The sequence below is a fragment of the Amphiura filiformis genome, chromosome 15 (assembly GCF_039555335.1).
Source record: "Amphiura filiformis chromosome 15, Afil_fr2py, whole genome shotgun sequence".
Taxonomy (NCBI): domain Eukaryota; kingdom Metazoa; phylum Echinodermata; class Ophiuroidea; order Amphilepidida; family Amphiuridae; genus Amphiura; species Amphiura filiformis.
Window position 1 is genome coordinate 46,891,588 of NC_092642.1, and position 26,540 is coordinate 46,918,127.

General features: G+C 37.5%; 1 protein-coding gene across 1 annotated transcript; it reads right to left on the bottom strand.

Annotated features, from left to right (window-relative positions):
- Nucleotides 1-767: 767 nt before the first annotated feature.
- LOC140171734 (galactose-1-phosphate uridylyltransferase-like) lies at nucleotides 768-26,245 on the bottom strand. Its single transcript, XM_072195048.1, has 11 exons — nucleotides 26,079-26,245; nucleotides 15,884-15,973; nucleotides 15,119-15,288; nucleotides 14,202-14,329; nucleotides 11,730-11,859; nucleotides 9,222-9,278; nucleotides 7,029-7,151; nucleotides 4,576-4,711; nucleotides 3,247-3,330; nucleotides 1,650-1,804; nucleotides 768-1,145 (listed from the first exon to the last, which is right to left on the bottom strand). Exons 2-11 carry the CDS (start codon nucleotides 15,906-15,908, stop codon nucleotides 1,083-1,085), a joined length of 1,071 nt encoding a protein of 356 aa, XP_072051149.1. The 5' UTR covers nucleotides 15,909-15,973; nucleotides 26,079-26,245; the 3' UTR covers nucleotides 768-1,082.
- Between the last annotated feature and the right edge of the window lie 295 nt (nucleotides 26,246-26,540).

Genomic DNA, 26,540 nt, shown 5'->3' on the forward strand with positions numbered 1-26,540 from the left:
CAATCCAGTCTGAAACGTGATGAGGCTTTAATATGGAGAAGGGTAAAAAAGGGCCCTTTTATTCCTAGGCCTTGACATGTACAAAATGTAAGCAAAAATATGTGGGTTCTGGAAATATCAGCAAAGAATTTGATTTAATAATTACTGAATATGATTTTAATGGGCTATTCCAGTTGGAATCCACACTACCCCTGTGGAAGATTTTGGAAATATTTTCCACAGAGGGAGTATATTTTTCAAATGTAATTGGTCAGGGTTATTCATTTTGAAACAAAGACTCCCTCTTGCCTATATCTTCCACAACTGGAGTGAGTATTTTAAATGGAAGTTACCCAATTGTCTATGCTATTCAAAATGCATACTCCCTCCGTGGGAGACTTTAGCTAAATCTTCCACAGAGGTAGTGTGGATATTAAATGGAATAGCCCAATAGGTGTCATAAACAAAGTATTCTAATGCAGATTATATATACATAATACTTGGGATTTTTAGCAAAAGTAAAACTTTGAGCACAATTTTATACAGTCTCTCCTTAAATATATACATGTTTTACTTTGAAATATATAAATTCCTCAAAGATGGCTTCACACGTACATACAGTAGCTGCTCTTTGAAGATTGTTACTATTACTTTTCTAAATGATGTCAAAATGTTCTTCACTATAGTTTTAAGGGGTACTACACCCTGCCCAATTAGGTGTTTATTTTTGCATTTTTCTCAAAAATTATAGCGCATTAGGGACAAGTAAGATATGTATATTATAGGGCAAGGACTACACTGGAAATTTTATTTCAGCACAGACAACAGTTGTGGAGTTACAGTCAAAAATGAGGTTAAACCAATATTTGATCAATAAATCAATAACTACTTGCTTTGAGTTGCTGAATTTTCAGAGCAGTAGTTGTAGTCCTTGCCCCTATTATAGACATATCTTACTTGACACCAATGTGCTATAATTTTTTCGAAAAAATGCAAAAATAGGCAAAAAATTGGCCAGGGATGTAGTATCCCCTTAAGACATGGAGCGGCCTGGCACTAGTCTCACATTTGGAATACATGAGGAAGTGTTGGCGGCACTGTTCCTACGATTGGTCTGATCTCTGTTTGTAATGCATATCTGGTAAATTATGCAACTTTTCAGCCGCCTACAGAAAAGATATATAACAAAAAAAAGTTATAAAGTTATAAAATGCAAATAATTTTGAAATATAGTCAAGAGAAGGAACATATTTTTCATATAAGCAATGTCTTCTACATTTCTGACTCTGTATACATTCATGTGTCTTGCCTCACTTGTCTTTCCATCTTGCTGGAGGTAGTCTCATCCTGGTTGAGTTTGGTACATCATCGCTGGGCAGGAAAAACCTCCTATGTGTCCTTGGCCCCTGAACATGTTTAAAGCAAAACCTCCTATGTAACCTGTTGGCAGTTTTGCTTTAGACATGTTCAGGGGCCACAGGCACAAAGGAGGTTTTTCCTGCCCAACGACGACATGAAAGTCATTCTGGTAGGCTTGGATTGAGAGTCATTGCTTTTCAAAATTCGTCAGTTTTCTGACTATGACTTTTCCACAGTCTTCTACAAAGTCTATACTGTGATGGGATTAAGATTGATTTTGTTAGACTCCTGCACAGTCTTGACAAACTCACCTGCTCTGCTGTTAAATCCCTCTGTGGCAAAGCCAACATCTCATAGCCCACCATGAACTTCTTAACAGTTGCAGATCTTAACAGAGGGGGGTAGTACATTGCATGGAGCTGCCAATGGAAATTATCTTCTGTAAGACTCTCCCCTGTGGGTGCACCTGTCAAATAGAATAATAGTAATTGTTGAAGACTGAAAAGCTGATGTGTATCAATAATCAAATATCAAAGAAATTTCACATCATAACTAGAATTACACTGTTTAAAATTAAGGTACCCCCACACAAAAGCAAAACAAAACCAGGGCCCCATAATGTGCGATTTATATTTACCAAGTGAATCTCAAGGTGCTGTTATGAAGCGCACCATGCAGTGATGAACTGGCAGATGGTGATTTTAGAATGCAAGAGGAAACCGGCGTACTGGGAAAAAAGGATGGTCATACTGATGGATCTGCAACCATGTGCACTTACAGCACTGCAAGGAATCGAACCTGGGCCACAATGGAGAGAGGCAAGTACTCAACCATTTCACCAACCCATCCTTTAAGAGTTCATATACCAGTAAATCAATCTGTGAAGCAGCTTTTGATTCAAGTTTATCACGCCTGTAGTGCCAACTTTGGTATTTGAGTGTATTTATGAAACATTTTTGCTTATTTGTGAGATATTTTGGTGTATTTGCGAGACATTAATATGGGTGTATTTGTGAAATATTTGGGTGTATTTGTGAAATATTTGGGTGTATTTGTGAGACATTTGGGTGTATTTGTGAGATATTGGTGTGTATTTGCCAGGTTCTAGGTGTATTTGGGAGATATTTGGGTGTATATGAGAGATATTGGCCATATTTGGGAGGCTCTGGGTGTATTTGGGAAACATTTGTGTGTATTTCCGAGACATTCTGTTGTATTTGGGAGACATTTGGGTGTATTTGTGAGATATTGGTGAGATACTGGGGTGTATTTGGGAGACTCTGGGTGTATTTGTGATATATTTGGGTGTATTTGTGAGATATTATAGGTGAGATATTGGGATGTATTTGGGAGGCTCTGGGTGTATTTGTGATACATTTGGGTGTATTTGTGAGATATTATAGGTGAGATATTGGGACGTATTTGGGAGTCTCTGGGTGTATTAGTGATACATTTGGGTGTATTTGTGAGATATTTAGGTGAGATACTGGGGTGTATTTGGGAGACTCTGGGTGTATTTGTGATACATTTGGGTGTATTTGTGAGATATTATAGGTGAGATATTGGGACGTATTTGGGAGTCTCTGGGTGTATGTACATTTGGGTGTATTTGTGAGATATTTAGGCGAGATATTAGGACGTATTTGGGAGGCTCTGGGTGTATTTGTGAGACATTTGGGTGTATTGGTGAGATACTGGGGTGTACTTGGGAGGCTCTGGGTGTATTTGTGAGACATTTGGGTGTATTTGTGAGATATTGGTGAGATATTGGGGTGTATTTGGGAGGCTCTGGGTGTATTTGTGAGATATTGGGTCGTATTTGGCAGGATCTGGGTTCAGTGTTCTAAATGACTGAACCAAATCATTTTTGCATCTTTGATGAGAGAAAAAGAAAGTTGTTGTTCTTACCATGCCATCCCATGGAATATGGAAAGGATGTTTCAAATAGATTATCATATTTGGTTAACAGCCTCTTCATGATATCTGCCAAAGCTAAAAGAAAAAAAATATCATAATAATACAATTTATTAAACAAGCAAGCAAATACTTTCAAAAGAGAGAGAGAGAAAAAACAGAATACCCTTTATCACCAAAGTGTCATTGCTACCGGGGGGTACTTAGTACAAAAAATGACCATACGGAGATGTGCCGCAAATATAGGTAGAATTTTCGGCATTTTGGTATATCAATGACCCCTTTTTCTATGTCAATTTTCTTGAAAAATAGTCCAATTTTGCCTCAATCTAGCTGTCCAAAACAATTTGGTAAAATTTGTAAAAACTAAACAATGGATTAAATTTGGCCAAAAATGTTGAATTTTGGTATATCAATGGGTCCTAATTTCTTGAAAATTTGGAATATTTATGGGTCCACTTTCAAATTCTCTGCAGCACACCCTACCAAAATCAAACTTGAGTACCCCACCTGGGCATTGCTATCAATATTATAGATAGAAAGTACACAACATCTCCCACTACACATCTTATGTGGACCTTGTCTGGATCTTGGAGTTACTACACAAACTCACCATCAGTTGATGCATTTCTTCCATTTTAATTTTCTGTACTGATTTGCTATCCAGTGCAACATGGGTCGATAGTATACAAATATTGACTGCTATGAGGGGCATGGTTAAAATTATAGACCCAAGTTGATCTCAAAACCATGACTATGCCCCTCGGCTATGCCGCGGGCCTATAATTTTAACCATGCCATGAATAAAAAGCAGTCAATATTTGTTTTATATACCAAATCTTAAGATTCTTGTCATCTGTTTGGTTTAAATCATCGATTTTGGGAAGAGAAATTAATAGTTTCAATATGAACGCCACAGATTACATCTGCGATTTCCGCATAATTATAGCGCGCGAAAACATTAACGCGTGCGTAATATCATTTTACGCGGGGAACAGAACTATGCCTGGGGCATAGTTACTTTTTCGGGCATAGTCAAAACTATGCGCGCGCTTTTAACCAATCAGATGACGAGAATCTTTAGATGAGGTATATAATGACAAAAAGAACCTGAATGAACAGATATCACATACAGATCTTGCAAAATATGTTTTTTTCTTGACTATCAAGCCATATTTAGTCAGTCTATTCTAAAAATGAAAACAAAGGGAACCTGTACAAAGTAATAGAAGTGCCATTCGATGTAATGAAGTGATGCATCATGTTGCAAAGGATTCTGGGAAGGTTTAGATATCTTCTCTAAATCTACACCAAGATATTTACCATCTCTCTCTTCAGGCGTTAAATCTGTTAGCCTGAGTATATGTCTGGATCTTGGTAGTAACATTGTTTCATACGGCCACGTCGCCCAGTAGGGTACTACTGCTAACCAGTGTTCATTCTCCACAACTATTCTTTCCTGTACATAAATAAAACAATACCAATTATAGCATTGGGCTATTCCATTTAAAATCCACACTATTCCACTTGAAATCCACACTCCCTCTGTGGAAGATTTTGGAAATATCTTCCACAGGGGGAGTATGAATTTTAAATGGAATTAGCACATTAGGCAGCTCCATTTGAATTTCATACACCATCTGAGAAAGATTCAACCTGAATCTTCCACAGAGGCAGGGTGAGTTACAAAATGGAGATGCCTAATGTGCTAATTCCATTTGAAATTCATACTCCCCCTGTGGAACATATTTCCAAAATCTTCCACAGGGGGAGTGTGGATGTCACATGGAATAGCCCATTGTAAACTTTGATTTTAAACGTTGATTTTCTTGGTCACCAGCTATAATGGGTTATTCCAATTAAAATACAAACACCCCCACATGGAAGACATGACATTTATCTCCCACACAGGGGGTGTTGATTTCAAATGGAGTCACCCATTCAGGTAACCCATTTGATATTTATACTCCCTGTGTGGGAAGGTAAGGTCATGTAGGTCATATCCCAAATATTTCAGTAAAGCACAGATGTTCTTCCAAAGCTTCAGAGCATTTGGCACTGAAAATTCGAGGAAGTTAGACCCAAAACGCAGTAAAATCGAGAAGCTTCTCAAAGCGGAGAACTCTAGAAGGGGGTTAGGACGTCTTTTTCTGGTATTTTTGCCTTCAATTCGAGGAGATCCATAATTGTATTTGTGCTAAGTTCCCCTCACACACCTCCTCACATTCCTGTGTAAAGTGTGCACAGTTTAACACACTTCACACACTATGCTTTTCTGTCTCCTCGTTTAGACTGCGCTCTACGAGTATAGGTGTGTGGGGTGCGTGTGGGTAGTGTTGGAGTGAATGTGGGCATTTAAGGGTGTGTTCAGTGTGTGATTTGTTTGTATGTGTGATGAGGTGGGTGAGTATGTGGGGGTGTGTGGGATGTGTGGTGAATGTGCGTTCATAGGGGTGTGTGGGTGGGATGTGCGTAGGGGTGCTTGGGTGTGTGATTGGGTCTGTATGAGTGTATGGGGCCTATGTTATGGTCAATGCTGTTTTGATATTTTTCTTAATTTTCTCGTATCGTGTATATGATTATTATTATGTTGTTGAATTTGTATGTAAAATTGTTGCAATTCGGTTTTTATACTGTGATGACAATTTTTTAATAAACCCTTTATGAATGAATAAAACATGTTTTCTTTTTTATAGTTTTCAGCAGAGAACTTCAGCGGTCTCCCAATTTGGTGCAGTTTATGGCGAAAACGGAAGTGTGGTTCTGATTGAATCACATCATCATCACATCGGCACCTCATTTGCTGGTCAAGCTGTATAGCAACGCATGACCAAGTTCCTTTTACGCGATAATCAGAGCAGACGAACACCGCTGAAGTAATTTGCTTTATGGTATAGACCGGAAAAAAGAGATACCCACACAAAAGTGTTCCACATAAATGAAGGTTGGAATGCAGTAACCCTGCCCTCCTTACCTTATCTTTGAAGGAATTGAAAATGGACAAAGTTATTTAACTCCCCTTATCCCTACTTGAAAAACAAACTGAAACTATTAATGTTTCTTTGATCCTTTATGAAGTCTTTCTAATTGAAGTTTAATAACATCATAACCAAATTACCTAAGTCATTTTTTGAGGTTTTTTGTTAACAAAAATATTGGCCAGCCCATCCATTATGACACGATATTGGATAGGCAAAAGACAAAATCCTATCTGTTATTCTCATTCTTATTCAGTTTTAATGTAATTTTTGCGAGAAAAACTGCCTTTTTGCAGACAAAAATAAAGTTACTTTTGTTGGGACATCCCCGTTGTTTTAAATGAACGAAACCATCACGAACATCTAAGCCGCCGAATCACGTTCTTAGTTCTCGCATGTGTATTACGCGAACGCATTATCGCGTGATCATTGAGGAGCAACAAGCGTGCCGCCATTGCGTATGGCGGCAGCTCTGACTAATATCACTATCAACTATTGTGAGATATTATACACCAGAAAACCAATCAAATTACGTGAATTCTTTACAAGACGCACCCATTGAATAAGAATAGGCAATTTATTTCAATGACTTATACAGTTATTCCAGGACTTGTACAACTAATATCAGTGATGCACATAGGCCTATTTTTAATCTCAACACCACCAACTCTACACCATCATTACACCATCATTATGTCACCCTCATAAACAAATTTCATTTTTTTGTGTGTTTTTCTCAAAACTGCAACTGAGGGTGACAATAAGATATAACAAATGAACCCAACCCACATAACCCACCTTTTTCTCTGCTTCCATTCTTGCATACTCCACTAATAAAGGCACTTTATGTTCAGCATAGTACTGTCTTTGATGGGTGTCTTTGATCTGAGGCTCATTTGGCATAAAATTACTTGCCCACACCTGCAAATAGAGTAAGCAATGATACATGTTATTTTTAGCAAACAAATAAAGTTTGGTGCAAGTACAGAATATTTTTCAAGTTTATGCCTTTGTTTACGAACACTGAATTTGCTTAAGTATCAGGCCCAAATTAAGTAAAATAATAACAAAATTTATGCATAAAATATTGGTTACAATTATTGAGAAAAATTAATCTGTTGTGATTATACTTTTCAGACATTTTGCCTCTCATTTGTATTTAAAATGACCCCAATATGACCTTGACATTTTTGCCTCGTTTCAGTGGTCGTCCCCACAAAATTTCATGAAACTGCGACAATCTATGGCGATTTGACCTCGGATGACCTTGGATGACCCCAAAATGACCTTGACATTTTTTGCTTCCTACAGTAGTCGTTCCCAACAAATTTCATGAACCTGCAACAATATATGGCGATTTGACCCTGGATGACCCCAAATGACCTCACAATGACCTTGCGATTACGCAAATTTTGCGCTGAAAAGCAAATCAGGTCAAGAACCTCTGGCTGTGCTACTCTCCGTCAAATTTCATCACTGTAACTCGTACAGATCTCCAGATAATATGTGCACAAGGTTATTTTGCTTGATATGCATAAATTATGCAAATTAGGTACTTAATTACGATATTTTGCGACAAAAACCTGCTTAAATTTGGGGACTACCAATTGCCACCCCTCCACCAAATTGCATCACTATACGCCTTACCAGTTCCGAGAAATTGCACTCGCAAGCTCGGACGGACAGACGGACGGACGGACACTGAGATGGACAGACGGACAGATGGACAGACGGACGGACAACCAGGAAACATAATACCTCCAGTGGAGGCATAAAAATGACCAAACAAAAACCCAATGAATTATAAAGAGACTTGGAAGTGCCATTTCTTGCCTTTGGTCTATAACTGAGAGAACTAACTAAATTGGTGCCACTCCAATTGTAAAACTGAGGATGTGTAATAGTGGGACCTGTACTTCTGATAGAACTGGACAGTAAATAAGAGTTGTGCCTTATGGTAATGAGACATAGATGACATAAAAAAAGCAGACATATTAATAAACACATCTTTTCTCATCTTTTCTGGAAGCTCTACATGTAATGCATATTTTTGTCAAAGATTACTGTAAAGTTTTCGCTAGGGACTTAATTTCACTACACAGCAAAGTCGCTAAATTAAATCCCTCGCTAAAATTATATTCACCATTCAAACTAATGGTAAATGTTCTAAATTTGTGAATTGTGATATTAAATCCCAGCAAAATTGCTGCTTATTTGAAATTCACTAATTTTGTCCCCACCAAATGAAGTCCCTTTACAGTATTTAATAACCTTTTAGAATCAAAATCGGTAGTAGCCCATAGTTTCCAATAATATGGCTTCAAAATTCGGAAACCACATCATCACCAGAGCACTATCCATAGAGTTCTAGGCTCTTCTCATTACATGGCATGTATAAGAAGCAATTTATACCTGTAGAATGCTGTGGGCCTGACCAACCCTCTTCACTGTAGAAGTAGTGATGTAACAGGAATCACCACAGCGATGGGTCAAAACTAATTTTGAATGTATTACCCTGCACTAGATGTACGCTGTACCTCTGCATCACACCATAGATGATCAAAGAATAGGCATGAAGACCTGGATTGTATGAGTCCATGATTGCACACATACACAGGCATGGCAGGTGATGTGTGTAGCCTGCAGGTGATGTGTGTAGCCTGCAAATAGTGCGCGGGACTACGTTCAAAAATTGTTTTCACCTATCGCTTTGGTAATTAATCCGGCCATATAAACATGCTATAGATGAGTTGACTTCTGACGTCAATGCCTGGCAGTGTGCGCATGCACCATCACAATTTTCATTGTCTTTTGCCTTGCAGTATGCATAGGCATCATATTTTGTTCAGGGCTCATGTTTTTAAAACTCCCGCCACATCACAATAAGGCCATTGAACAGTGTAGCTGTTACATGGGGTTCACTCAAGCATATCGATATACCAGTCCTTTGCTGATAAACATTGAGGTCAACTCATCTATAGCTAGTCCTACCTGGCAATGTGGATGGGGATTGGAACATCCCATGACTGCACCTTTGTTTTCAAATATCTGTGAGGAATAAGCACAAAATAATTACAGATTTTTTTAAATTTTACTTGATTTCCATTGGGGTCCATTTGAACACCGGGACGGGTTGGGAACAGTCAGGTGTTAACACCCTACTCTTTTCGAAACTGGCTGAGAGATACATGTACGGCTCTCTGTACACAGGATCGATGGCTTAACGTCCCCTCTGAAGGACAAAGTACTTTCATGATTCATTTACCCAATTCTTAATGAACTATGGGGAGAGTGGAAGTCTGATTTTAATCTACAGAGGTTGCCAATTAATTTCACACATATTTTCACCAAGCCAATATCCCAGCAAATCTTCACCGCCAGGAATCGAACCCTGGACCTTAATGCACTAAGCCGCACTCTCCCATATTAAGTGCAGGATTGATATTTTGCTTATGATGCACAAACTTGGGTTTTTTAGCAACATTGAAGCACATGCTTGAGCCATGCATAAACTGTGTTTATGGTCTTCCATTCTTTATGTACATGCATGGATATTCTGTAGTATCGTACAGACATTATTGTTTTTGAGTCTCAAATATGCACAATTTTAAAATGCCAACTTGCACTCAGTTATATAAGACCAGCTATAGAACTTGATCCTTCACATATTCAATGATGACCACATTTTGTAATAGTAATAGCTGATAGAAGCATTTTGTCACCCTGCTATGATATAAAGTACATGATTACTGTAAAAGTGGAAATTTTTGTGGTACATTAATTTTCGCTCCTTTCGCGCACAACACAGCTACCGTGAAAATAAAAACCTGCAAATATGTTCTTTTATTGTATAGGTCTAGGTAAGAAAACTCAAAATCGCAAAATTAAAAACAAGCAATTTAGTACAAAATCAGCAAAGCGCGAAAAATTACATACATGAAAATTACCACTTTTACAGTATATAATTCTGGTGTTAAAATGCCCAATTCACCATTTGTCCCCTGTAAAAATTGCCGAACTCTGAAACCCAATGTTATTAGCATTATTACAGCAGGTGCACATGCTAATAGATACATGATTTGGACAAAAAGCTCAATTCCGCTGCAGGCAATTATGAGTTAGCCAACTATCATAGCAGGGTGACAATCAATCATTTCTGCGAGTGAAAGATTTTGTTTAAAAGCTTACCTGAACCAATTAGTGGGTTTTTAGCGGGTTCGCCGTCGGACAAGTTTAGAACTGTTTTTAAAAAAAAGATCCTCTGCCCAAGGATCGTGCACCATGTGTGTACTCTATACCTTGCAGTTGTGGTGAGCAATACATAGGCCAAACCAAACGACCACTAAAGGTCAGAATATCTGAACACCAAGAGCCACAAGACAAAAGAAAGAAGAAGGCTCGCATTAGCTGAACATGCTTGCAAAGAAGGCCATGAACCTCTGTGGGACGAAACAACAAAACTGGACAAGTTTCTCACTTGGGGATGAGGTTGACCCGTGAAGCGTTGGAAATCAGAGTTAATGAAACTTCTACTATCAATAGAAATGACGGCAAAGACATCAGTCGTATGTGGCGCTCTCTATTTTCAAACAACCAATCACAGAGCCGCTAATCTTATCACATCGTATGTGGCGCTCTCTATTTTCAAACAACCAATCACAGAGCCGCTAATCTGTACCACGTCCGCAATTAAGTGATATAAACGCTCATCGTGCATACAATCAATCAATCGGTCCATGAGTGGCCAAACGGTTCCTGGTAAGCCGTATACTTCTATTACAGTATATGCAGTCTACATGTTCTCTGTTGACAAGGGGCAGTCTTCATTGAACAGCCCTTCCTCAGAGCGAACAAACCTTTAATTTAGCAGATAGGCGAGGTCTGCTTGTTTTCTGTTGACAAAGGGCAGTCTTCAGTGAACGGCTCTTTTCAGAGCCACCAAAACTTACAAAATCAGCAGATAGGCGAGATCTGCTTGTTTCTGTTGACAAGGGGCAGTCTTCAGCAAACGGCTCTTTTCAGAGCCACCAAAACTTACAAATTCAGCAGATAGGCGAGATCTGCTTGTTTCTGTAGACAAGGGGCAGTCTTCAGCAAACGGCTCTTTTCAGAGCCACCAAAACCTTTATATTTAGCAGATAGGCGAGATCTGCTAGTTCTCTGTAGACAAAGGGCAGTCTTCATTGAACGGCTCTTTTCAGAGCCACCAAAACTTACAAAATCAGCAGATAGGCGAGATCTGCTAGTTTCTGTTGACAAGGGGCAGTCTTCAGCAAACGGCTCTTTTCAGAGTCATCAGTAGACAAGGGGCGGTCTACATGTCTCATTCTTAGGTACTTTGTCCTGAAGAAGTCAGAGCTACTCCTGACGAAAGCTTGAATTTTTATTATTAATTTAAAAAAAAAGAAAGACAGTTCTAAACTTGTCCGACGGCGAACCCGCTAAAAACCCACTAATTGTTATGAATTCCCGTCGTAAAAGCCTATCCCACAATCTTACCTGAACCCATCTATATTTTGCTCCTAAATCTGTTATAATATCTGCCCATTTGTCTATCACTGCTCTGATATCACTGGGTTCCATCAGAGGCAGGGTGATATCGGACCAGGGGTGGAAACACATCACTTGACTGAAAAGAAAGATATATATTGATTGTGGGCCATCCTTCTGATACTAGGGCTGTCAACTTTTTGGAATTGCTTGGCGTGAGGCAGAGGACTACCGGAATTTGCAGACTCCAATGTTCATTTTGACCAATGATTATTTGAGCCACGGCGCTCGAGAATGTGAAAAGCGGGGGGGACAACAAATCATTCATGACGAGGCATGAGATATACTACATTGGCGTGAGACCGTGAGAAAGCAACCCAATGCGTGAGACTCACGCCTAATGCGTGAGAGTTGACATCCCTGCTGATACTTGAGCATATGGGTCATTTTGTACAACCTTGTATCTTTCTTTACAAAAGGAATGTAAAATGTGTTTTGGTAGTACCAATTAACAACTTCCAAAATCAAAAAACAATTTCCATGTATGACTTGTTTTGTAGCCACATCGGTGCACAGCATTTGATGCCTTATTTTCTGTGTAATAGGAGTAACCAAATGATCAAGCTTTTTTCATTTTAACTAACTGGTACTGATTATTTTTATGGCATTTCATTTTATGCTTCTACCCTCAATACCAAGTGCAAAATTAATTAAATATTAGAAAGTATGCATTAAAACGGACAGCTGCTGAAAACTGTAATGCGAGTAACCGGTAATGCGAGTAACCGATGTAATGGGAGTAACCATGCTACTTCCCAGTATGATAATGGATAGCTAACAGTACTTCTTTACATATATGTGCCAGGGGCTCTGTGCAATTGTGTGTTGCTGCAAGTTTCCGTATGTAGTAGATAAAGGGTGAGAAACAGACCATTACCATAGATAATCGGTGTCTTGTTGAGGTATGGTGAGCATGCCGAAGGCGAGACTCAAGGGGTCGAGCCTTCCGAGCCTTTAACATGCTAACCATACCTCAACAAGACACCGATTATCTATGGTAATGGTCTGTTTTGAACCGCTTATCTTACATATATGATGAGCCAAAATAAACGAATTTGTTGTTATGGTTTATTCATTTTCCAAAAGACAAACTGGAAAAGCTGATGATGATATGTCCATGTCCCTATATATATGCATGTTTGTGTGTTGTCTTGTCACTCTGCCTTTGATAAAGATCCTGCTAGGATCGAAAGCTCAGGCCCCTAAAACTTTGAAATGATTATCTTGTGTAAGTTTAGGGTTTTCCAAAAATAAAAACACACCGAGACAGTGTAATATTTTTCCCATGTGTCCTGCGTTTGAGTCTACGAGTCTTATCTAGTGTCAATTGAAAGTGATTTAATCAAATCAATACAGCATTGTTTTTAACCGGAGATTCTAGTCAATTCACTTGTGGTCATGTCCCACTCGATTATACATATTCTTAATATTAATAATGAATATGTAAATAGTTCAAAGGTCAAAGTGGGTGTGTTTTACCTAGACATGGCGGTAACTCATTTAACACCATAGAATTTATATTTGTCTTTAATATACTTATAGAACAAATGTCCTGAACCAAATCAACGCATATTCCTGGGTACCTTCCTCGACCTTTTTTGGTTGGGGTTAGGCATGAGATTGTTGTAGTTTTTCTACATCTAGTCTTGTGGCCTGTAATGTACTGCATTTTAGGTGCAAAATATCCTTGGTTGAACTTAATTTGTAAGACCTCATGGCTCTTGTTTTGTTACCTACTTTGTCGGAATCTGCGTTAGTTGGGAGAGGGGGGACAAAGGTAGATTGACATCCTCGTCCTAATTATACAGGCTTTAAGACATAATACAAACTAATTTGCATTATTCAATAAAGGTGTTCTTGGTGTCATTCAATACACACAACAAGTATTGTTTACCATCTTCATTTAAATCTAATATGCATAAACTTGCATAATAATTTATGCTGATCGTGTAAAATATATTAAACTTTGATGCATTTTAAGTTTGTTGAAATGTCCAAAAAGTCAAATAATGTGGCCAGTGTTTCTAAATATGAACATGTACTTCTCTTGTTCAAAATTTATTGACCTGACCAAGATTATCTTGACCTGACCAAGATTATCTTGACCTGTCCAAGATTATCTTGACCTGTCCACATTACTTGATATAATCGACAGTTGACCAGACTTTGAACAAAAGAAATACAATAGATAATGGAACAAAAGAAGAGGGCTAGACGTATATTGATAGATACACATATGTACCTTCATCCTTGCCTAAAATGTAAATGTCATCTTTCTTAGGTCACTTTTAGTCACATCATTAGCAGGATAATAAGTAAACCCACCTATACCTCTTACAAAATGCAAACAATTTTTTGATAACTTTGTAGATCTACGTTCTGTTTAGGGAATCACTGATAGCGTCTTTCAGTATAACTTACCATGTCCCTACAGCTGACTCAGCTCTGAACAATGGATGACCGCTTGGTCCAGGTTGAGGAGCGCCCTCTTGAAGTAACGCAGGGAAATCATTTTCAAATAGGAATGTACTACTATAGTCAGGATTCACCTACATGTATGCATAAATAAGAACAATAATGTTACAAGTTAGTTGCAAGGGCCTTTATTACGCCTGGAGGAAGCACTCCACTACATGTATTACACTAAGTCACGATTATCACTAATAGTCAGGACTACGACTATTGGCAAGTTTGTCATGCAAATTGATCATTAGACTATTCCAGTTGAAATCCATACACCCTCTAATTAGACAATAATAACTGCGCACCATCTATTTTGAGGTCATTGTGTGAAATTGAAGGGTTTTGCTTTGGGCTGAGGTATTTTTCTGAGGGAGTGGTAGCTCCCAAGGAAAAATACCGAGGCCTAAAACAAAACCTGACAATTTCACACAATGACCTCAAAATAGATGGTTCAAAGTTATTATTGTCATTCATTACCGTCATATCTAATATTTTGAACAAATCAAAATGGCATTTTATGTCATTTTAATTTTTACGTCATAAAACGCTGTTAAATATAACCAGTTTTAATCATTGTTGAATTTAACATTCGCACCGATATCAAGAGCTACCAATCACAGAAGCGTGACGGCATCGCGTAGGTGTGTGCGTTGCCATAACGCTTAGCTTATACACGCACGCACGCGCGTGCAGAAGTCATTGTAGCGCGTCAGGAGTCATTTAGGGATTCAATCATGTTTCACCGTTGTTCATCACCGATTAACAACAATGCATCAGCGTCGGCTGACAATGAAAAAAAACAGCCCCAGGGAAGACCAACCCAAGGGCTGATCTGGGCCATTCCGTGTATTAAACAAAATTTTAGCTGAATTTACCTTTCCATTGGCCCTCGTAGCTCTTGGACACAGTGGGTTCTTTGGGTCATGTCTTGGTATGGACACCTCTGCTGCCTTTTCAACCTGGCCACTCCATGGTCGCTTCAATCGATGGGGTGACACTAATACCCACTCGCCCTTCAGAGGGTTGAATCGCACATGTTGATGCTCTGCAAAGCAATTCAATGTAAACGTTGATACTTAAAAGTGCGCTTTATATTTTTTCCACTGCCACTATTGCATGCAACATTCCATTTTGACAGCCAGCATGACTACACCTAACACCAACAAGGTAAGCTTATTCGCCACAGAAGTGACGTCATAATCGGAGTAACTACCATAGCAAAAGAGAATACAATTTTTGAATAGATCGCCCTGCACTACAAGCAGATTGCACTAATCACCTATGAATGTCAGCAAACATAGATTGAATACAATACTGCTCTTTTCAAAGATAATCTTATCGTTCAAGTGATCAGCCTTTCTTTGACATCTATGGTTCAATGCATCTGTACCGTGTGAACGTTGTAGTGCAGGCCGATATAGTCAAAATTGTATTCCTTTATTGCTATGGTAGTAAATCCGTCATTTCTACGGCGAATAGGGATGGCTTCCAAACTCAATTAACTGCTGGCACCCTGCCAGAACCAAACAATAAAAACTAGCCGAATTGTCTGCTCTGCCAGACCGCAGCAGTCAACCAGCGGTTGGGTATTGAAGCCATTCGATACTTTTTTTTCTTCAAAAGGGATAATTCCTACTCACCCTTAGCATCAAAAGATTCAGCCATGACAACAGATTAAATGTCCAGTAGCGTGGTCAAACACAGTAACACTCCACAGGTAGTTCCTTGATCTAATAAAATAGATGTAAAAGGTGTTTTAAAATGAGACCTATATTTGAATGTTTTGTACTGTTAGGGGTTTAGGGGTATGTTTAACAGCCTTTAAAAAAGGGTGATGTTTCACGGGAACCTCAACCAGCTTATTTGATGCAGTATGATCTCCCATACATCTTGACGTGTAGTTTTCATCCAAATCGGCCAAAAAGGAGTTGGTACCGCCAAAACAAATATATGGACAGGGGGGTCTGAGGAGTCCAACAATCATTTAATATTGTATGGCTGATTCTGTTAAAGTTGGTGTTGATTTGTATGTAATTGATGTCTAGAATTCCATTTTTGAAAGTTCCCTTACCAAAATTTAAGCCATATTTAAGGGGGTACTACACCCCTGGCCAAATGTTTGCCTATTTTTGCATTTTTCTCAAAAATTATAGCGCATTGGTGACAAGTAAGATATGTATATTATAGGGGCAAGGACTACAACTACTGTACTGAAAATTCAGCAACTCAAAGCAAGTAGTTATTGATTTATTGATCAAATATTGGTTTTCCCTCATTTTTGACTGTAACTCCATATCTGGTCATGTTTTTTATACTGGGACCCTAAAAAAGGCGGTGCTGTCACATTTTGCTAAATCATTTTGTCTACTTATTCCTATATTTTTGCCAAAATTCATCATGAACAAATGGTTTTGGTCTTATTTTGAAGATAAATTATTAATCTAATGAATTAATAACAAATACAATTAAACAAATGTATTAATTAATTACAACAGCTTAATTATGTTAATTAGTCAGGGGTGGTGCCGGAAGTGGAGGAGCCGGAAGCGGAGGAGCTCTGTGTAATTCCAATGGGAAGTTGATATTCATTAATAAAATTTATGCACTTTGTTGCCTAGTAGAAGTAAAAATGCATTTGCATAATGTTAATCTTATTTTTTAACTTTCTATAACAATAATTGCCTAGTTAATCTTTAATAAACTTAGTAATTAAGGATTTAACAAGCTTTTAATTAATGCAGTGGAATGTGGGTCATACAATACAATGGGCTTTAATTTTGCATGCATGCATATGAAATAAATTTCAATATTGTTTTATCTTTGAAATATAAAATAAATCTTCTCACAGGAGATTATTACAGTCAAAGGATTTCAACTGATGACATATTGATCTCTGGTTTATTGTTAAACAGTTTATTGATATGCTAATTGTGCATGTATATGCCTACATGTACATGTACCTTTGTTACTAATTATTCACTGTATCTGGATTTTTGGAACACCCTATATAGGAATTGGATATTTAAATTTGATATTATAGCAATTCTGTAAACTATTTTGAATATATTTTCCAAATTTAATGGCACTTAGGGAAATTTTCCATAAATTAAAAAATTTAATTTACAACTTTTTTCACACCCTGTATAACACAATGGGTTTAACAAATATAGTGCAAACTATATATTTAATGAAAGGAATAACTGTGTACATTCCAAATATCAAGTTCATTTTCCAATTTAATATACTATGTAGAAATATTGGTGTGGTAAAGAAAGTAAATTTTTTCGGTATTTTTCAATGGAATCACCCTGTATATTTTTTGGTACACCCTGTATATCCACTCAAACTTTACAGATTTGCAATCATGACAATATATGCTTTCTAAAAATGTATACTTTTACTAGTTTGAGTGAAAATGTTTTGAAATATAATCAGAAATACAAAATAGGAGTTGATTTTTGACAAATTGCAAGATGTGACACAAATGGGTCCCACCTCAAAAAACATGACCATCTGTTGTCTGTGCTGAAATAAAATTTCCAGTGCAGTAGTTGTAGTCCTTGCCCCTATAATATACATATCTTACTTGTCCCCAATGCGCTATAATTTGAAAGAAAAATGCAAAAATAAGCACAAATCTGCGCAGGGGTGTAGTACCCCCTTAAGCAATATAGGCCTACCTATAATCAAATTAAGTAATTCTTGGCCAAACTGGAACATGTGCGGTGCGTCCATGTAGTGTACTAAGCGTGTACGCAGTGTAAGGCGCGTGTATACTTTCTTCTGTACCGCTATATTCGCGTCCCTTTTTTTTCAGCTCATAATGAGGCAACTATTTCATTATTCATTATTTTCAAGGTTTCATTATATGCGGCCTTTTACCAATGCTTATGCACTTTTGTTCATTCTATTTGGGTCCCAAATGTCACGAATACACATAAACGTTTATAAACGTATAATTATCTTGCTTTTTGTTGAAATCAAGTTTTAAAACAAACTCAATGTATTCCGAAATATATCAGTCTTCTCCACTCCAATTTGTACTAACCTCTCTGTATACATTTGAGGATAGGGAGAAAATGGGGGGGAGGGGTTGACTCATTTATACAAAAATAACAATCATGCAGATCATTGAAATAATTATTATTGGCACCAATTTGTTAAAAATAGGTCTTTTATGTATAGTATCTCCTATCTTAAATTATGTCCATATGGCTCACAGTGTCGACGTCCTATACGATAAATATAAATTTAATACTCCGTTGGTGAGCGACGGGCGAGTGGTATTTCACCGACCGCAAGAAAAGGAGTTCTATCTGATTGGCTAGCAATCGATCGCTTAGGTCGCTTAGTAGTCAACTACAAACTCAAAACTGAGCAATGTATTCAATTCGATTGAAATCGATATTCTATTATTGACGAGATAAAGAGAGTGATAGTGTGTCAATTATGTACATTGTATTGCACCTTGATTCTACATGCATTCCATTATATAATTATTTTCTCAAAGAGTTGAAATTATCACAATTTTTACCCAGGATTTCAAAAGTTTACCGCAAAATTGCAGTTAAACATATCCACAGCAAAATACCGGTCCTCACTAATTAGTGCATTTAATTTCCAGTTAGTGTAATTAAGATAAAACCTGTGATTTATCTGACAACAAATAAAATTTTCTTGCAATAGAAATATCATATGGGATACTGATATGGTAGGCCGCAACCGCCACAACGTGGAGCTGCTACGCGTAGCTGACTTTTTTGCTCCGTGGAGCCAAATTGACCAATCATGATCATGTTAGAGTTTTTCATTACTCGGAGGTAAAACTGACCAATCAAGTACGACTTACTCATTACACGTGAAGCGAATTTATTCATTAAGAATTTGCCAGACGAAGCCACGTGGTTGCAAGATATCCTCGGTCACGAAAGTTATGATTCAAAAAGTAGTTTATGAAAAGTACGAACCGACTTATTATTAAGATGGACATGCACTCATAAGAAACTCATACCGGGACTCATACAGTACTAGTATTGTACATAACTATATAGCTAGGCAGAGTGGTGGTAAACCATGCACACAGTTCTGCGATCTGCAGTGTATCGCCGGGAGCTAATTTGTATAACTTGCGCGTGTGGCCTGCGAATTCGACCTTCAGCAAACTGCAAACCAGTTCGGATTTACTTTATATACTAGTAGTAGGCCATACATACTGTAGTTACTGTCCGTTTTCCTATAAACAATACTCAGTGCGCTCACCATTGACGCGTGACCTCTACAAATAGTGTATGTTAGAAGTATAGGCCATTGCCTAGTTGACGTCACTGTGTAAAAAATAACCGCCAATATTTAAAGTATTCTCTGAAATTCTAGAAAATATAGTTTTGTAACATATCCTAAATTTTTAGCTAATTTAGGTGTTTGGAAATATTGGTACTTTCCTACCAAAAAATATGAAGAAATTATTTCTAAACCGTGTTAAGTCATTAAGCTTCTCAATTCTCATTTACAAGAACGCTAGTTAACAATAAGCAGACTATTGTCTCATTTCGTAAACAAAAGCCTTGCGTTCGCTTTATAATCGTTCATCCAACTGAAACTATAATACCAGCTCATTGCTCATTGCACAGGTAAAACAGACACAAGTGCAGTGTGTATTTAACCAGAGAAGATCTGATGTAACATATAGTTGAGCTGTTTTCATTGAGTGTTATCTTGGTTTAATAGCTTTTAATAGGGTTTAAGTCCTTCAAAGGTCGTGGTGAGTTCTACTGTAGACATGACTGCATCATGATTATTTTAAAGTCAACAACATTCAACAATATGATCACCGTGATAGTATGAGAGTATCAGTACCGTGGGTGTCAGTGATCCTGGCCTGACACAGTAGACAAACAAACAAACAAACAAACAAACACGCCACACACATGACACATACATGCAAGGTAACATTGACTATACACTAATCAAACAATGGTATTGATCCTGTACAACTGGTCGTGGTTTATTTACAATCGATTCATTTAAAATCCCCATAGTAAACATTAATTTTGGCAAGAGTTTTCTCTCTCTGGAACGAGGATGCATCCACTGGCTCCGCGTAATGAAATCTATCTAACATGATTGGTCAATTTAGCTCCGCGAAGCGAAAAGTAAGCTACGCGTAGCAGCTCCGCGTTGTGGCGGTTACGACCAGCCATATATTGATCATGCGAAAATCGTAAAACATAGAATAGAAACAGTGTGGCAGGCTCTCAAAATCTCAAATTGTATGCTTAGCCTGAGTCGCACGGCCTATCTCGAACAAAATCACCATGCGTAGTTGTTGAAAAACGTGAGGATTTATCGTACTATCACGGCAATTTTTAACACGAAGATATAGGGACAATGACGGTGTGTGGCTAGGTCCTTGGCTAGGTTAAATTCACTTCTAGTCTACCCTGGTATCCCAAAGGTAGAAATAATTGGATAGAGCAAGGGTCAAAAATCTGTATATTTTTAATGGTCAAATATTTAGATGAATTCTTCCACTAGTTGACAAGGTTTTCTATAGTTTTTAAAGGGGTTTAAAAATTTTGCACAACAAATTTTCTTTCTGGTTTAGTAGTAATTTGCACAATAATGAATTATTTTCAGATTTCACATCTCAAACGCGGCCCAAAATTCCTAATGCGGGCGGCGGACGCTAAACTCAGAATCAAGTTTCAAGTAGAAGAAGGCTTCAAAGCCTTAATATCCATATGCCATTTTTCATTCGCCTACATTCGAAAAATTGTAACACCTCTACCTTTTTTTGGGTACCAACTTGTGACATGCGACCTATACTGGGTTTCAGAAAAGAACGGCACTCCCTTACTCAGATTGACGCGAGCGCCCTGTTAATGAGCGACATACGCGGAGCTTTGGGTGCCCTTCAAGGGCCCTGATCTGTGCCGATCAACGTTTTGACGCGTAATCGGCCAATCAGATTATAAACCGATAATTATCGGTCTGTTGCTCAATCTGAGCAATGGACTGCAGTTCTTCTCTGAAACCCTGTGTAAGACTAAGACAGAGATCCAACTATGAGATAAGACACTCTACGTACAAACGGCCTATACAATGTAGGTATGCTAGGTGAATTCAAATTTGCCATCAAACTGCATCATTTCATATATCAAATTAAAGCCCTTGAGTAAACAAAGCCAAAACTGAAAACCATTTTTTCATAGCATTTTCCGTAGCAAAGTTACATCTTGTCAAAGATTGACTTTCATCAAAAAGTTTCAGCTAGCAAAATTCCCCAAAACGGCATTTCGGGGGAGTTTCTAGATCTTAAGTCTCATTATGATAGCAGCTTTTTTTAATAGAACTGCAATCACTATCCCACTAATATCCCATGGGCGATTATCATATCGCCATAAAAAATCACATATTTGGGTCAAGTGAAGTATAAAAAACATATTTATGTAGGTTTCTTTCTTCGGGCCCTTGTTTTAAATTTCTATGTAAAAATGCATTGACATTGTCGGCGAATTTGGCTGACTAGCAAATGTGTTAACTAAGGTTTGCCTGGGTTACCTATACAATGTACATGCATGTACACCGAAGTTGAGGACAGCAAAAACAGCTTAAGCAAAAATGTGACTCTTAAATAAAATTATCCATGATGTGTCATGCAGAACCATATGACGTGACAGTACTCTACCATAATATGGATGTGATAATTGTGATTCTATAAATTATTGTGCAAACCCGCCTGATGTTTAATAATATGACTAGTGGCGTAGCGCGTTTACATTTCCATGTGACTCGCTACAGGACGTATTTCTATATTGGTTCGTTTCCGTCTGTACAAATATTATATCTGTTCTGTGATTGGTTATGTGTACTGTCCTCAAACTAGCTCCGGAGTGTCGAGGACCTGACTAAGACTAAGAGTATCCTTCTGACTGACACTACATTCATGACATTTAAACTTCTGTTCATGTGTTCTGTCTATTTTAATTAATTTTTCCCATGAAATTAACTTCCCGAATTTGGAAATAAACAATAGTCTATGCATAAAGGCTAATGAAGTGGCATTAAATTAATCATTCAATTAATAAATTTATACAGACACCATGATGTTGACTAGTTCGCAACGCAAACTTAAAAAACCGGGCAAAACCAGACAGGGTCTAATTCTACATAAAACCGGGCAACGTTATTTCTATAGATCTGCTGCGCATTCAAATTGCATTGTATTGCATCGTAAATTTCATTTGTGTCTATGCTAATTATGTTTACACAGCATGAACTCACATGTTTTCAAGCAAATTCGCCGATAATAGGTGATCAAAAGCGATCGGAATGTTACAAAAGTACAGATCGCATTCAGCTTACTTCATATGAGATGATCTTTGGAAAAATACGGCATAATTTGTCTTGGTGTTTGCGGAATGCCATGCAGTAAAATATTAATACGTTGCGGCAATTCATGATTGACAACTAACAATCGGTGTGTCCTTTGTATCCTCCACTGTCAATTTCTTATCCACTCACTAATCCTCACAAAAGCTTTGTGTTGATTACGTAATGTGTGGAGGCAAATTGCAATAAGTACAATGAAATAATGAGTAGGGCGGGCTCCGAGGTGGGTTTCTTCTTCATCTTACGTTACAACAGTATTGTTCTCCAAAAAAACCCGGAAGCTTGTCGTTTGGAGCTCTAGCTGAAATACAGCAAGATAATGTAAGATAGTAAATGTAAACCTGTATTTTAGCTAGAGTATCTCGAGCTAGGCAAAACAGACACTAGATACAGACTTTAAGGTACATATTTCGAGGTGCATAACAGACACCAAATTTGTGTCATAACAAACACCAAATTGGTGTCGATGACCTGACATGCATGCATTCTTTTGTGATGGTCTTTCAATTTGTACCGAGTGTCCTTGGCAGACTTGACTATGCTTCAGTGGTCATGAAAGGATTCAATAGATAACCTCTGCCCCACTAATCCCCAGCTATTGTCTGAAATTGCACCTCGGAAGATATATGGTCATTTTCACGGTAAAGGGTGTAACTTTTGATTTTTAGGGTCAAAATTTCAAACCACTTAAATATGTTTCTGTTTACTGTAATCATGCATAGAAGCAACTTAAATTCCAGTAAAATAGTGTTTCAAGGCTTAAACCTTTTGATTTCTGATAAAAGATTTGACATTTCCATAACATTTTGGTTAAAATCTAAGAAAAAATGTATTTTACATAAGCTCAGAAAATTATGACATGAAAGCTGGAATACATGTGAAATCCCATTCCAAAGTAAGTCAACAGATATAAGTTAAATTTTATACCATGTTTTGCTATGTTTGTAATTGCAATTTTGAAAATTTTTAACATCAAGGGTCATTTGCAATGGAAATTTCCCAACCTTAAACATATTTTTTAAGTTTTAATTGGGTTCCTAAAATAATTTAAATGTCTAACTTCATGTACAAATACTACTTGATGAAAGGAACCTCCCAGCCAAGTTTCACAGAAATTGGAGTTATTTTTAGAATTGGCAATTCAAGCGATTTGTGTTTCGGAGGCTTCAGTTAACAACACAGGTGATCATAAAAGTAAAATATTTGGCTAACTACTACAAGTTGACATGAAAAAATAGGTAAAAAATATCACAATTACCAATTTTCATGCTTTGCTTCTAAGTATTGAATTTCAGTTGTGACAAAATTAAATTATCACAGCAAGTCATTTTTTTTTGTTTCGAGGCTTCATGTTTACAATGGTTAAACATGGCAGAAGTAGTTTTTTGAAAACAACACTGTTGGGATCATCTAAGCTGTTATTTTCTTGTGTGTATTGAATCAATGATTCTATGCGGCAGATATTGCAGATTTATAACATGATAATTTTTTTCACCCATTTGTTAAGTATGGTGTTATTTGCATGTGAAGCCCCGAAACGGGCTTTCTTGGATATCAGTATATTTTTCAAGCATTAACCATAATATCAATTTTTTTTAAATTTATGACATTCTGCACATATCATGCAACAATTACAATGCAGATATCAATATGGAACATACCAATTTAGATATGCATAGATGATAATTAAGTTTACTGTTGTTTCGGAGGCTTCATTTGTTTCGGAGGCTTCAATTGTTAACGGAAAGTTTGTATTGGGTCCCATTTTCAAACGGTGATATATATCTCCATGATTTAAAAACAAGTGACTTGAGGATCTACTTTGCTACATTTTGATAAATAGATTGGATGAGCTCTTTTATTTATATTTGCCCAAGCTTGCTGAACAGTTTGTTTCGAGGCTTCAAAAAGTTAACGGAAAATCGGCTCTTTGAAGTCAAGATTTTATAAAAATTTTAAAAGCTTGCAAATCAACTAATTTTTGTTACCCATTTCAAGTTAAGATATCAACTGTTATGAATCAAGAAGAAGTGAAGAAATAACCAAGAATTATGAACCAAAGCTATACCCACAAAGTTTGTTAACAATTGTTAACGGAAAATGAAGCCTCCGAAACAACAAATATCGAAGTCCGGTTCTCAAAAATACAGGGCTGTTCACAATTAAATCTAATGTGGCAGTGTTTACTGAACATATGACCGTACTTTCAGGATAAGAAAAATTATCCATGAACTAACTGAAGAAAACACAGGGTTTTACAAAAATGTTACTGTTTTTTACAGTTTTTCAAAATGGCAATATTAGGTACATTTAAGCCTGCTAAAACTGAACGCAGTAACTCCCGAAGATGATTATGCTACCCAAGGTAGCTGCTAACTAGATGACTTATGTGGCCAAAAATCATGGAATTCTGTGGCTTTATTAGAAAACTACGGATCAAAATGTTAAAAATCCAAAGTTACACCCTTTACCGTGAAAATGACCATATTATAACAACTCAGTCCCTCAAATGATAGTCATATAACGACCAAAAGATAAATGACTGACTATCATTGAGGACTGAGTTCCGCAGTCTAAACAGACATAGACGTTCACCTTTCGTATCTCTTTCCTTGTTGGAAAGGTATAACGTTGAGGAGATAGGAACATGTACCGTCATCCGGGACCTACTCTGCCATGTTTGGCTGAGTAACGGTACATGAACACGGTCTTTTGTGACTATGTAAATTAGTCATTGTGTAAAGCTGTGTTTATACCCATGGGTTGCTCATCATCAGACTGAATCCTTGTCGTTAACTGCACAAGTTATGTGTGCACTTCTAGAGAACGTTGACCGACAGAGGGTGTCAATAATAGCCTACGTGTCGCTTTTGAAAAACAGCGAATCATGCGCATGCTCAGCAGGCAAATATGATGGCGATTTAGTACACTGATCATGCGTGCGATTCAGGTTTCTGCAAAAGCGATTAAAGTATGCATCTTTAGAAATGACCGGCGATTGTGTGTTCTCAAGTGGGTTTTATCATGTTAATTAGTGACCTGACACACATTTGTATTGGTTCGATCAAGCATTGAAATGATTTCATTTTTTGTACTGGATCGTTCAAGTATGTCCAACAAATTTTTCAATGTAAGTGCCTCTGGCCCTAGTAGAAGTAAAAACGGATACTATGGCCAGAGTTCTAGGGCTAAACAGACACATCATTTATCGGTATGACATTTTCGTATTGGTGCTGCCCTATTTTAAGACGTTTGCACTGAAGTGCCATCTCAATTTTGGTGGGCCGATTTGGATCATGTGCTAATGAATTTTTATTTATTCTGGATAAAGACATGATTGAAAATTAAAAATGTCAATCCCGAAATGTTGGTCGCCGAATTCGGCAGTCATGACAGTTCATTTTCAGTAAGCTTAAAAACTTAAATGATTATCGTCATATTTACCTGTAGAGGTGGGCACTGCAAATCACCAAAAGGTGTCAACGTGTTGTCTGATTTGATATTGAAGAACAGAACCCAATTATCAGATTATCTATTTTAAACAAAAAGTCCTTTCTTTCTGCATCCGTGTCACTGACACTGTTACGAAGAGTTACGTAATCAATCGCACGATGAATTTACGGGCGCACAACACTAAAATATTCCCCATAGCTGAAAAGACCATAGAAGAACTCTAGGGGGGGGGGGGGGCGGTCGCAAAATAGGGGGGGGGGTGGGTCTTAAAAGTTTTGACCCTCCTAAGGGTGGGGGCTGAAAAAATTGACCACAAATTTTCCTGGGAAAATTGAGTTTATATGCTTTTCTATGGGGTTAAGGTTGACCCATCATTTTCATGTCAAAAAGGGGGGGGGCCCTGAAAATTTTTGAGATCTGAAAAGGCGGGGCCCGAAAATTTTTTGCGAATAA